General features: G+C 36.1%; 1 protein-coding gene across 1 annotated transcript in view; it reads right to left on the bottom strand.

Moving 5' to 3' along the window:
- CNGB3 (cyclic nucleotide gated channel subunit beta 3) overlaps positions 1-12960 on the bottom strand; it is a 141809-nt gene that overhangs the window by 19659 nt on the left and 109190 nt on the right. The window contains exons 14-15 of the mRNA XM_057737482.1: positions 7380-7463; positions 853-971 (exon numbers count right to left, since the gene is read on the bottom strand). Coding sequence (XP_057593465.1) covers positions 853-971; positions 7380-7463 — 203 coding nt within the window. The remainder of the gene's footprint in view (positions 1-852; positions 972-7379; positions 7464-12960) is intronic.

The raw sequence follows: 12960 nt of genomic DNA, 5'->3' as shown, positions 1-12960 counted from the left end.
ATACTACCTGTCCAGAGAGGTGTGCCTGACCACTGTATGTGAAGTAGCATCTCCAGTCACTTTCTAACAGTTTTTACCTCCATAGCAGTTTTCACAATGTGAATTTGTCTTGTCTAGTTGGTTGTTTATTGTTAGCTTTCTCCTACAAGACTGTAGGCTCTTGTTTACTGTTTTCACAGTACATTCCCAGAGTTTAGAGCAATACCTGACAGCCCAGCATGTACTAGGCACTCAATAAGTGTTTATTGGATGAATACATGAATATGCTTAAATACAATAATGCATATGGAATGTTTAACACACAAAATGCTTAAATTTGCTGTCTGTAGTGTCACTTACCAACCCTCTAAGACACATACTATTGTTCTCCTAATTATTAAGATGAGGGACAAGGGGTCAAGTAACCAAGGAACAGAGGTTGTAAGTGCAAGCACTGGGATTTGGACTTATGCAATTTGGTCAAACAACCATCATCATCATCACGCATCCACTCAAAACTGCTGTCTTAGCCTGGCATTCAAGCTTTCCAACAATCTAAAACTAACTCTCCCAATCTCGTCTTTCATCATCCATCCATTAATTCACTCACACATTCATTAGTCAACACATATTGAGCATCTACCTTATGCCAGGCACTGACCTAAGCCCTTGGCCTAAAGGGCTGAATGAGGTAGGTCTTCTGGGGAAGGGAAAGGATAAATAGAAATGTGAAAATCCTTATTTTTATCAATGCTGTTAACACAATCAAACCATTGGTGAATATGAGCAGGAACTTTACTTATTTCATGACTTAAGACTTTTCTTTTATGACAAAGGACAGACTTTAATATTTACAAGGTGTCTTTCAGATACCTGATTTCTCCAAACACTGCCCCGGCTTTCAGAGTAACCAGAACTTGAGCGCCATCAGCACCTCCAAGAACTTGGACTTCTCCTTGCTTAATGATATACATTTCCTTGCCAATTTCTCCCTGTACACCAGATATAAAGAGGAAATGGTAGTCACTTTATTCTTAATAATTATGCCCCCAAATAAGAAATATAAATTCTTCAAGAGGAATAAATGTACATGAAGGAAGCAAGGAACATCAGTGTAAAAGTAATTACCTTAAAACCTGAGGTAGTTATGGACATTAGTTTGACATATCACGTGAAAGGAAATTATAAGGAAAATGATACTCTCCAAAACATGAGCACTGTGTGCCACTACTGGACAGGTAAAGATACTTCAGTCAGAACATTGTTTCAGGAATGGGCATGGATAGAGGAAATAACAGATTGTAAACATAGTCACCTTGGCTTTGGTGACCACTGCTATGCAGGGGTTACAATCATTCAAAGATGAACCCAGCGGCAGGGCAAGAATAAAGACGCAGATGTAGAGAACGGACGTAAGGACATAGTGGGGGAAGGGGAAGCTGGGACAAAGTGAGAGAGTAGCATTGACATATATACACTACCAAATGTAAAATGGAAGGCTAATGGGAAGCTGCTGCGTAGCACAGGGAGATCAACTTGTTGCTTGGTGATGACCTAGAGGGGTAGGATAGCGAAGGTGGGAGGGAGGCTCAGGAGGGAGGGGATATGGGGATATATGTATAAACACAGATGATTCACTTTGTTGTACAGTGGAAACTGCCACTACGTTGTAAAGCAATTATACTGCAATAAAGATCTGAAGAAAAAAAAAAGGTGAACTCTTTTCTTCTGCCTATAGCATTGAGGTCTGATTTTAGTAATTGAGGCAAAGGAGACTTTTAAGCTATTATTCTTGTTCCATATTGAGGGGAAAGTGTTAATGCAGCAAGCAGGTTGTTTTATTCAGTTCTCGTTTATCTCTGGGGACTCTGGAGCCAGGGCAATGACCCTTTTTCAAAGTCCTGAGCACTAAACTGCTAGAATGTTCACATAGCACTGGTTAATGATGCTATTCTGTATGCCTCAGGCAGTGTGGCGGGATGCACCAGGCTGTCAATGCTGTTTAATGTAAACACAAAGATTTATGTGTGCTTTGTATCTAGTTTGGAGTCTGAACTATGGCTGGTCATGTAGCTATGTGACCAGATCCATTTAAAAACTCTGGACTCCAAGACGATGAGCTTTCCTAGGCAGAGATATTTGCCCTTGTCTCTATGGTCCACAGCAGGAGATAAAAATGCATCCATGTGACCCTCTCCGAAGAAGGACCATGGAAATCTGCACCTGATTTCTCTAGTCTTTGCCTGTCTTTTTCTTGCTGTTCCTGCACTGTGTGCTTTGCTATAATAAATCTTAAGTGGTAAATATAACTTTACATTGAGTCATGCAAATCACCAAACCAGTGGGTGTTTGTGGGATCCTTGGAACACATCTTACTCCAGTATCCAAAAAGAACAGGGAATAGATATGTTTTACAGGAGACCTAAGCGGCACTTGGGTCAAGAAAAGCTGTTAAAACTTTAAATAAGCCAGTTCTTGTAACACTAGGCAAACAACTTGGATAATAGTACCTATAAGTCTAAGTAAGTTGAGTCTTGATCACCCTGAGCTATTGAAAATAGCATAAATACAATAAATTCTCTTATACTTGGTTCAGGAGGGGACTGGGTTACTTGAGTTCATCAAATATTCTTGTTAACCATATTTTCAAAGGATTAGAATACACTAAAATTAATTTAGGATTAAACAATGTTGATTATAGTTTATGCTCTGCAATGGCTGAGACAATGTCTACTTTGTTCCAGTGCTGAACATAGGAATTATGACACAGGCGCCCATTTATGAATAATTTATAATTTAACCATTCTCTGGGAAGTTTTGACGTTCTTTAATACCAGGTGTTATTTTCCTGAAGATTACTTATTGTCATATTATAATTGTTAGGTTAAGTTTAATGTTTTCAGACTCTACCTCTTAGTTAACATCTGTGACACTGAAATTCCTTTTATGAGGAAATGACTTTTATGAGGAAGCTGAGGTAGGTGTTATGATTTCCATTTTACAGAAAGAAAATAAAGTCACATATTGGCTTACTGGCCAATGTTGGCTGAGTAATCAATGCTCCAAGACAGTAATTAGAAGCAAAAGGAAGCCTGGAATGCATATCTCCTAACTAAGCTATGCAAACAGTGTATTTAAATTTTTCATTGTGCAGAATATTAAACATATATTTATTCCCGAATATTGATCTAAGTAGAAATTCCAATACAGTGGATCTAATAATTATTTCCATAATATCAATGTTAATAATACATCTTGCATTTGCAAAGTACTTTTAAAATCTTAATATCAGATTCTACATTGCTCCTTATTTTAATGCCTGTGTTTGTTCAATCAGAACATTCTACTTTATAGCTGCAAAGTATTTTCATAGATATTAGCTCATTTAATTCTTGCAAAAATCCCAGTGAGGTCAAATAGGAAAGATATCATTATTCTTTTTTTTTACTTTATGCAAGCCACATGTAACTATATTTTTCTTTTGATATACAATAAACTGCATATATTTACAGTGTACAATTTGATATTTTTTTCTTATTAGTAATATATATATGGCAATCCCAATCTCCCAATTCACTTCCCGCCCACCCCCCCCCAGCTTTCCCCATTTGGTGTCCATATGTTTGTTCTCTACATCTGTGTCTCTATTTCTGCCTTGCAAACCGGTTGATTTGTACCATTTTTCTAAGGATATCATTATTCTTATTTAAAAATTGGTAGTAGAAACTTGAAAAGTTAGGTGTCTTGGGTAAATTTACGAGGCTGGCAGATGATGGCATTAGAACTAGCAACACCTATGTCTCCTCACTATATAATATATACAGATAGGCCATATCTATTGTTGAATCCAATATCAAGACTGATCTCTTTAAAACCAATAAAATAGCTATGAATTGTTTTAAAAATGAGGGAAAGTGTCTGAAAATTAGTTTTTCAAGAGATACTCCAAGAAGTAATGATTAGGACAGGGTCATATTCCTTAATTCTTTGCATGAAATAATTCTCAAGGAACTGGAATGATTTTTCAAGGCAGTTATTACAACTGACTGGAGGTAGAAGTACAGAATGGGTACTTAAATATAGTTCAGCACTTTTAATTATTTTTTAATGATCATTTCAATAATTTTCCAAGGAGATGTGGCATAATCAACGAACCAAAACTTCCACTATTTCTTGCATATTTCTAGGCTAATTTAAGACCTTCCTGCAAGTTTAATTAGCATTCAAATGCAGTAGACATTCCTTAGAGAACAAGGTCTGACAGCATGTGCAAAACAAGATCAAACCAATCTCTTGTGGTTGGTTTATGTACTAATTTAGAGAAAGTGTAGAAATGCAAGCACTTCATACACAATGAGGCAACCCTCAGTGAAGCAGCATTTCGGGCTTCCTGTGTTGAAGGCTATTTCCAAGGCTGGCAGGGTTGTTATGACACTTAAATTAATTCTTGCAAATTAATCCTGGGAAAATTCCCAAATACTCTTTGAAGCAGTCCAAGCTACCCACTTGGTAAGTTTAGGAGCCATCCAGAGGATTAGGTAAGTCCGCAAACTCAGTCCTGAACGCTGCCATTTCTTCAATTATTTAAACAACCTCTAAAGGAACACATTTTTTGTTTGTTTGTTTTGTTTTGTTTTTGTTTTTTTTCCCTTCCCTTTTCCTATAATGATTTGCAGAAATGATAAAGCAAACTCAGAAATGAATTCAGCTGTCTAAAGTCTGGTCATGTAACAACTTTTCATCTCTGTCAATGTCTACTATTAATTAAACACCGTCTTCAAAACAAAGAAATGTGGCTTGGAGTCTCAAGTCTTTTCATTCTCTTCCTCCTGCTTATTTTTTTCCTTCCTTCATTTGTGTTCACTGATCTGTTTTTATTATCGAGTGATGGATGTGATGTGAGGAAGAAATTAGAAATGAGAAGGCTGCATCTATTCTGCATTTCACACTTTGTTAAGCAAATTTTTACTGCTTGGGGGCACGGTTGCTGAAGTTTCTACAAGTCATCTCAGTGTTCAGTCCCTGCTGTTATTGGAACAAATTGAAAGGCCATTTTGATGCACTAAGGCCGTGTCATCCTAAATGCATCCCTGCCCTAAAGGGGTCCTTAAACTCAGCAGTGGTTTGTATTTCCCATTTTAATGAAAATGATTTCATATCATCAATCTGCCCACTTTTAATCTGGACTAACTTGTGTAGGAGTCTATATCCCTGGTTTCATTAATATCACAACCTCTCCTCCATTTTTCCTCTTTTACCTCTGACAGCTCCTTCTCAGTTGCCCTCTGTGAATCTTCTTCATTGACTGCTTTCATAAATGCTGGTATTCTTCAAAGTTACAGCCTTGGTCTTCTTCATTTACCTTTTCTCGAGCTTCTTATGATATCATTTCCATCACATGTTGGTTCCCAAAGATTTACCTCCAGTTCTATCCTCTCTCACGGGACTAGACTGATTTCCACCTGTGTACTAGGTATCTTTACATGGTTGCCTTAAAGTACCTTCACTCTATTTAACTTTGTGTTTCACCATAATCCTAGTTGATCATTTGCTTCCATTCCTTAAATATTCAAGTTCTGTCCTGCCTAATGGTCCCAAGTCTTCATCTAAAATACTGTCCTCTCTGGTTTTTTTTTTTTTTCACTAGAGAACCATTTCTCTTTAGATTTTCACAAAGATCATGCCTGACAAACTGACAATCTACCCTTCTCCGAGTGCCCCAGTCTAAATTAAGTGCCTTTGCCACCACACACTCTCCTGGCAAATTCTGTTCTCCCTTCATATAAGTTAGCACGTTTTGAAGTTATGCACTTATTCAATTTTATTTGTTTATTGTCTCTTCCATCAGGCCAGTGATACTCAACTTGGGCTGCATTTTAGAATCATCTGGGAGCTTTAAAAAATGTTGATATGTGGGCTCCACCCAGACCAATTGAATTGCTGGGGGTGGAGCCCAGACTTCCAAACTCAGGTGATTCTGATGTACACTGTGAATTGAATACTCCAGCTCTAGACTGTAAGCCCCTGGAGGACAAGAACCACCCTTTTATGCTCACTGCTGAATATATCCAGTACCTAGCACAGTGCCTGGCCCACAGTATTTCAAAATTGTTTATTTAGTTTCACTGAATACATGATAGTAAAATTTTCTAGCTTTTGAATTATTGTAGTTCTATACACTCCCTCTGAAGACACAGTTCCTTCCTTTCTGCCTTAGCTCATGTGAATTCCTTCCTCTATCTGGAATGCCTGCTTCTTCTCTCCCCTGGTTCATGCTGATTTTTTTTTCCAGACTTAGCTTTACCAGCATATTCTCTGGGAAATCTTGCCAGTACCCCAGTGGAGAAGTATTATTACTCTGTGTCCTACCACAGCTTGTACTTACTTCTACCACCGCACTTCATGCATTATTTTGGAATGATATGAGCGCTTCTTACCCTCACTTGCATGTGAACTCCCCAAGGTTTTGGATCATCTCTCATTTCTTTGAACTGCTCATCTTTCTTTGCTTTTTATTTTGATTATTGCCTTCACTATTGATTTAATACCTCAAGATGTAAAACCCAAGGTCATCATTCCTTCTCTCCCCCCTTAAGTTAGTAATCAGAGATGTGCAAAAATGTTCATTTTAGAGTTATTTATAGCCGCAAATACTTGGAAATTGATTATGATATATTCATAGACTGGAAGAGTATACAGCTTTAAAAAAGGAGGTTATAGATTACTTAATAATATGTAAAATGTTCCTATGATATATTGTGACATGACAAAACAAGTTTCAAACATAAGTGAGGTATGATGCCAATTTTATAAAACAATCTCTAACCATCCATCAATTGATTTTAAAAAGATAGGTTGAAATATATTAATAGTGGTTATTTCTGGGTGGTGGAATTTTTGTGCTTTTATGTGTTTCCCATTTTAAACATAATGAACATGTATTACTTTGTAATCATAAAAAGCACCGTAAAATTTAAAAAAATATGGCATTGATTATCCACTAATTGGGTGAGTTAAATGGAGGTAACTGATAGTTTGCTGAAGACATATGAAGGGCAGAACCACCTTTCACTTCTGTACCTTTTCCCTCCACGTTAAGGGAAAAGGTGGAATTAAGGGAAAGTATTTGGAATTAATGGGGCATAAAAATTTATGATTTACCTTTGCACAAAGCAGCTTTTCAGACCACCCACACTCCTATAAGTAATGAAATCCATATTGTCTTGTTCCATTTTGAACTCTAAGAGCACATTATTGTTTTTACAGAATTGTATCTCATGATTATTTCCATACTATGGAATTCACCCTGGAGAAATTTTATTTAAACTATTCTCTTGACTATGTCTGAACTCCTCAAATGTATTTATTAGTCATGCATTTGAAAAACATCCTGCACTCACCTTTTTGCAGACAAAGTCACCAGGTAAATAGACAATGGATTTCAATCTTAGCAACATGTCATAAATCATCTGTGTATCACAACCCTAAAGAAAAAATAGTAAAGAGAAAAATAATTCTTATAGACACAGCTAAAAGGCCGATGTTCTGAAATGATTTTAAAATGCAATGGAAATAAACAGTAATAGATGTTGTCTGTGTTAACACTAAAATATTGGGTTGGCCAAAATGTTCGTTCTGGGTTTTCTGCAGCATCTTATGAAATGAACCCAAACAAACTTTTTGGCCAACTCAATGTTAGTTGTCAGTGGATAAGGACTTGTCTTGACCCAAAATTTAGGGAAAAAAATACCTATGGTATGATGGCTAGAATTTAGATCCTGGTCAGGAATATTTGGGTTTTAATCCTGTTTCTACTACTTATTGCTATGTGTCTGTGTATCTCATGTCTCAGTTACCTAATCTGTTAAATGGGGATTCAGATGGTACTAATCTTGTAATGGTAAAATTTTACTCATGTAAAACTTAACATGATGCTTAATAAATGATAGGTATTAAAGATTATGGTAGTATAATAGAGATAATAACAATTGTGAATATATTAACACTGACAGGTAAAAATCTCTGCTGAATATTTTTCTTTTTAATAACATATTTCATACTGTTGTTAGATATTATTATTTAACTTTACAAGCTTGTATTTTTTTCCCCTCAACTTGTCATCTTCTTAAAGGCACAGTAACTGTGCATAAGAGATACAAAAACAATATCTGTTAAACAAATGACTGTTCATATCCACTTCAGTAGGGTAAGAAACAAATTTGATTTGTTAGAAAATACATCTATATTTATTTTCTGTCTAAATAATTGTAATTTATCTATATGATAGGCTAAAGAAAAATTTGTAGATTCTGAAAAATCTCACTTGATATAGTGATTTTGAATCTTCTGCTTTCATCAAACATTTTAGTTTTTTTCCTTCCAGAGCTATTAACATGTAGCAGCTTTCCTTTTGCAGTTAGCCCTGTCCATCCCTTAGGGGAAATTATTATTTTCCAGAGAACTAATCTTAGTTAGTAGCAGAGGAAGAAGGCTGAAAAGCAAAGGGCCTACCCCCAATTTGTGGATTGGATAAACATTTCTTTAGCAATCACAGGTTTCCATAATGATTTCAGTAGCAGACACTTGGCCTAGATCCATATGAAACTGAGGACTTTGGGTTGCTTGATTGATAAGGAAAGTTAATGATTTATGATTGAAGTATTTTCAAGTAGCCATGGGTGAGAAGCATTCAGATGAACTTGAAGTTAGAATTTTAAAAATTTATTTGAGAAATTATAGCTTTTGGTTATGTCAGATGGAAAGAATGGCAAAAGCCAATAGGAATACCTTCTTAATACAGTCCAACAAATACTGATGAGAAGCTGCTACGAGCAAGCCTTTGAACCATGTCCTTAGTGCATTCAGAGATGAAAGAGAGTAAGTCTAGTTGGCATAAGGTTTTAAATAAACTCAAAAACTGTAATTTGTGGTAAAAGTTAATCATGTCATAAGCTATCCCAGGTAAATAGCCATAGAACGTTTACAAGGAGGGGCGTTTACTTGTGCCTGGGAGTGGGGATGGAGAGAGGAGAAGCGTCAAGGAGGGGCTCAGGTGAATACACAGTTGATACACAGTCGAGTCACGTGAGGATGGGTATGATTTGTGTTTGCAAATATGCACAAAGGTCCTTTTAGGCAGAGGGAAATTTACCTTTTTTTCATTGTTATGTATTTGTTTTGTGCAAAGTATATAATTTTTATTTATATTTATTTTATCCCTACCATGTCTCATAGGTTATCATATTTGCTAAGGCAAATGACAAACATTAATTTCTTTCTAAAAATTATTTTGTTTTTAGTAAAACTTCTCTAAATATATGGCTCATGTGTCCTAGTTCTTTTAAGGCTATCATTGATTCAGAATAATTTCATTTCAGAAACTGGCATTCTGATCACTCAGAACTCAGGAAAAAACACAAACTTTGGCTTCATTTTAAGATCTCTCCCACTAAAGAAAGCTAGTGTCCTTGATACTTTAGAGAAAATTCATTAGAAATACATCTGGAAGTTCTTAAGCTTAAACATGTCTAGAATATCACTGCAATGAAGGTAGCTCTCAGTGATTCACATCCATGGAGAATAATAGCGTTGAAAATAATCAGAAAGAGAAGATCTAAAAAAACCCACTTACATTTACTTTCATATGCACAATTTGATTCTTTTGGCATTAACTTTTACAATTATAATCTGTAGGCCAAAATAAAGTTTTCATTCCTTGAACAATTCTTACTGGAATGAACTTTGATGAAAATTTCCAACTGTATTAAATTGTATTCATGGGAATTATTAATGATTTTAAATGTTGTTTTCCTATGGCAATAACTCCGTAAATGTACAAAGATGTGTATGGCAGTATTGTTTTCAGAACTGAAAACACTGGAAACAACAAAATGGTAATCTGTGAATGGATAAAAATTTTGAAGATTTGTAGGTTGCAATACCATAAAGTGATTAAAATCAATAAACCAGTTCTCTCTTTCTCCAGATGTGATTAAATTCAACAAATAAGGTGGTCTACACAAAAGCAAGCTATAGAATATATTCAATATGACTCTAACTATGAAAAAAAACTACAAAATAATACTGCCTGTCATTGATGTTTATAGAGATAAAAAGTAAAAAAATAATGAGGATTGGAAGGATAGCCTTAAAATCATCTTAGTTGCCACCTCTGGGGAGGGAGAAAGGAGAATAGAACTGGGAAGAAGAATTAATGAGACTTCAACTTTTACTTTTATTAATGTTAATAAGAATAAAGTAAAACACACATCCCACGATGGTTTGTAGGAACAAAATCCTCTTTGAGAAGGAACACATCTCATCTTTTTTCTTCTTTCAGGTTAGCTCACTGGCAGAAAGCCCTATAAAGAAATCCAATTAATGGAAAGTGTTGGACCAAACTAGGAGATAAGCCTTAAAATAGATTAACGAACAATTAGTGCTTTCCTCAGTAGAAATGCCCAAATACTTAACATGGAGAGCTGTTAGTTTATTGCTTGGATTTACTCAGAGAAAGCATTTGAACCATTATAAATATGAATTTTTATCAACGTACTTGCATAAAATATGAATTAGGTCATGTAAACAGACCATAGCAGTTGTGTGTAATAAAAAAATTACAAGTTAAGCTTCATCAGCTAAGTGATTTTGCCCCCTAATGATTGCTTTGTGGACAGGTACCACTGGCCTTGGGGCAGCTGTGATTTAGGACTATATCCTTCCTTTCTGTATTTTGGTTTAGTGAAATCAGGTTTGCATTATGACATCATTCTATTTTATGATGTATTTGAGAACAATTATCTCTCCCCTCCCCCCAAAAAGGTTATTTTCTTGAAATACAGTTTGCTCCATTATCGTATGATTAAAAAAGAATTACATCCCAGCACTAGTGTTTTTTTCTTTATAATGCAGCTCCATTTCCTTCTTAGAGGTAATTAGGAAAATTTCTGATTCACAGAAAGTCAGAACACAGTAATTGTTTCAAAAATGTTCTTTTTTTATTTATAAAGTGAGAGTACCTGTGTAAGTGTTAATATTAATGTCTTAACACAACATTTGTATTACATTTTATTTTCTTATTTTTATCTGTTTAATTCTTTCATTGTCCCTGTGATGCTTGGCATTAATTAATATATTGTTAACACTCTTGGTTTTTAGATGAGGGACCAGAGGTCAAGAATTCTATTGACTATTTTGCGGTCACACATGCAAGAGGTGTCAGAGGAAGAGACCCAGAGAGAGAGAGAGAGAGAGAGAGTGTGTGTGTATATATGTGTGTGTGTGTTTAATCTACATTCTGAGCAACTGAAGGGCAAGATTTTATATTAGTCACTTCTATATATCCAGAGCCTTGTGAGGGCTTAGGGCATGCAGGCACTAAATAAATGCGGCCTGATGTATAGAATGAAGTTGTTAGAAATTATTCCATTTTCAACAATGGGAAATTCAGTGCTGTATAAAAACTGTGTTACAGATTTGAATAAGGCTTCTGGAGATTTGAATGAAGTTGGGAGAAATTTTATTTTTATTCAAAACATAACCTATATGTTAGATGATGGTTCCCATATCCAGGAAGTTCTTCCTTTAATATTGGCAAGCTCTGAACACAATTGTAAAGTTGGTAAAATGGATGTTTACCTTTTCAGTCTTAAAGGATTTTTCATTTCTAGGCTCATTCATCCTTAAATTCTTCGAAAAAGAACTTAAGATAGTATCAGTAATACGTAACTCATTGTGACCTTATTAAGTCACTTAAAAGTATAAACACTCTTCAGGGCTTTTCTGAACTCAGCATTGTTTATTATAAAAGGACATACTTTGTCCCATCTTAAACTCTATACCCACTAAGCAAGTGATGGGTGATATGTCTAGGGCAGGAATTCTGAATCCAGTGTTCATGCTATTGACTACATCAGTGGTGCTACTGATTGGTAGCTACTGGGAGAAGCAAAGTCAAAAGTGATAAATAATTTGCAACGTACTATGATGTCGTAACCTGTTGAGTTCTCAGTGACATCGGACCCAGCCCTATGCTTAATATTTGCCAACACCGGTACAGTCATCTCCATCAAGCTTTCCTTGAGAACTGACAATAATTCTATTTTTTCTAGGAGGCTCAGTATTATGTAGTCAAAGGGAGGAGTCACAAGTTGGATGAAACCCTGAGGATGAATCTAATCCATCTTCCTATGACCAAGCATGGCCACATACTGATTTTACCTGTGTGAAACTTCCCTGTGACTAAATCAGTTTTATTTCTCAGTACTAGTAATCATAATAAGAATATAACTTACTATATCTGAGGTATTGATACAAACACTTTATATGTTTCGAGTCACTGAATTATCACACAACAGCCGAGGATGTCATCTTATGTATACAGTGTTCTCCTCGCCACCCCGCCCCTTTCTGGGAGGCAATGGAGAGCAGGAGAGCAGGACTGGGTGCAGTATCTGGGGTACCCCACTAGTGCTTTAGACAGAGCAACTGCTCAGAATATATAGTTGAACGGAGTTCACCTGGGTTATGAGCTCATTGTTCAAAACCTTTAAAAAGTCTAGCAACAGTACTTTATTACTGATACCACCAGGGTTAAAAATAAAGTTAAAAATGAAAGGTAGTAAGCCTCCCTGTAATGCTCTGATTTCAGGCCCTTGGGAAGAAATATGTGATTAGGGTGTCACTGCTGCGGGATCCTTGTGTGAGGAGAAGAAATAATTTTGCCATTCCCATTCCATGCCTAGCTCAGTCTGCCACTCACGTACGAAACTCTACCTCCACATATTTCCTATCACTGAAGTCTCAGCCTTTCCAGGCTCTACTTACCACATAATGACAATGAGTGACAGACCCCAGTGAGGTGTCCTGTTTGGGATGTGTTCTCCATTTTTGCCAGAGCAGCGAATAGTGAGACACATTGTGCTTTCTTTGACAGACTGGTGGTACCTACATTCCCGTTTTGGTGTCTTTTCTCCCTACCCT

Source organism: Hippopotamus amphibius, chromosome 5 (assembly GCF_030028045.1).
Source record: "Hippopotamus amphibius kiboko isolate mHipAmp2 chromosome 5, mHipAmp2.hap2, whole genome shotgun sequence".
In the NCBI taxonomy this organism is placed as follows: Eukaryota; Metazoa; Chordata; class Mammalia; order Artiodactyla; family Hippopotamidae; genus Hippopotamus; species Hippopotamus amphibius.
Note: the sequence above shows the minus strand (reverse complement) of the source record. Positions and strands in the feature narration are given on the sequence as shown.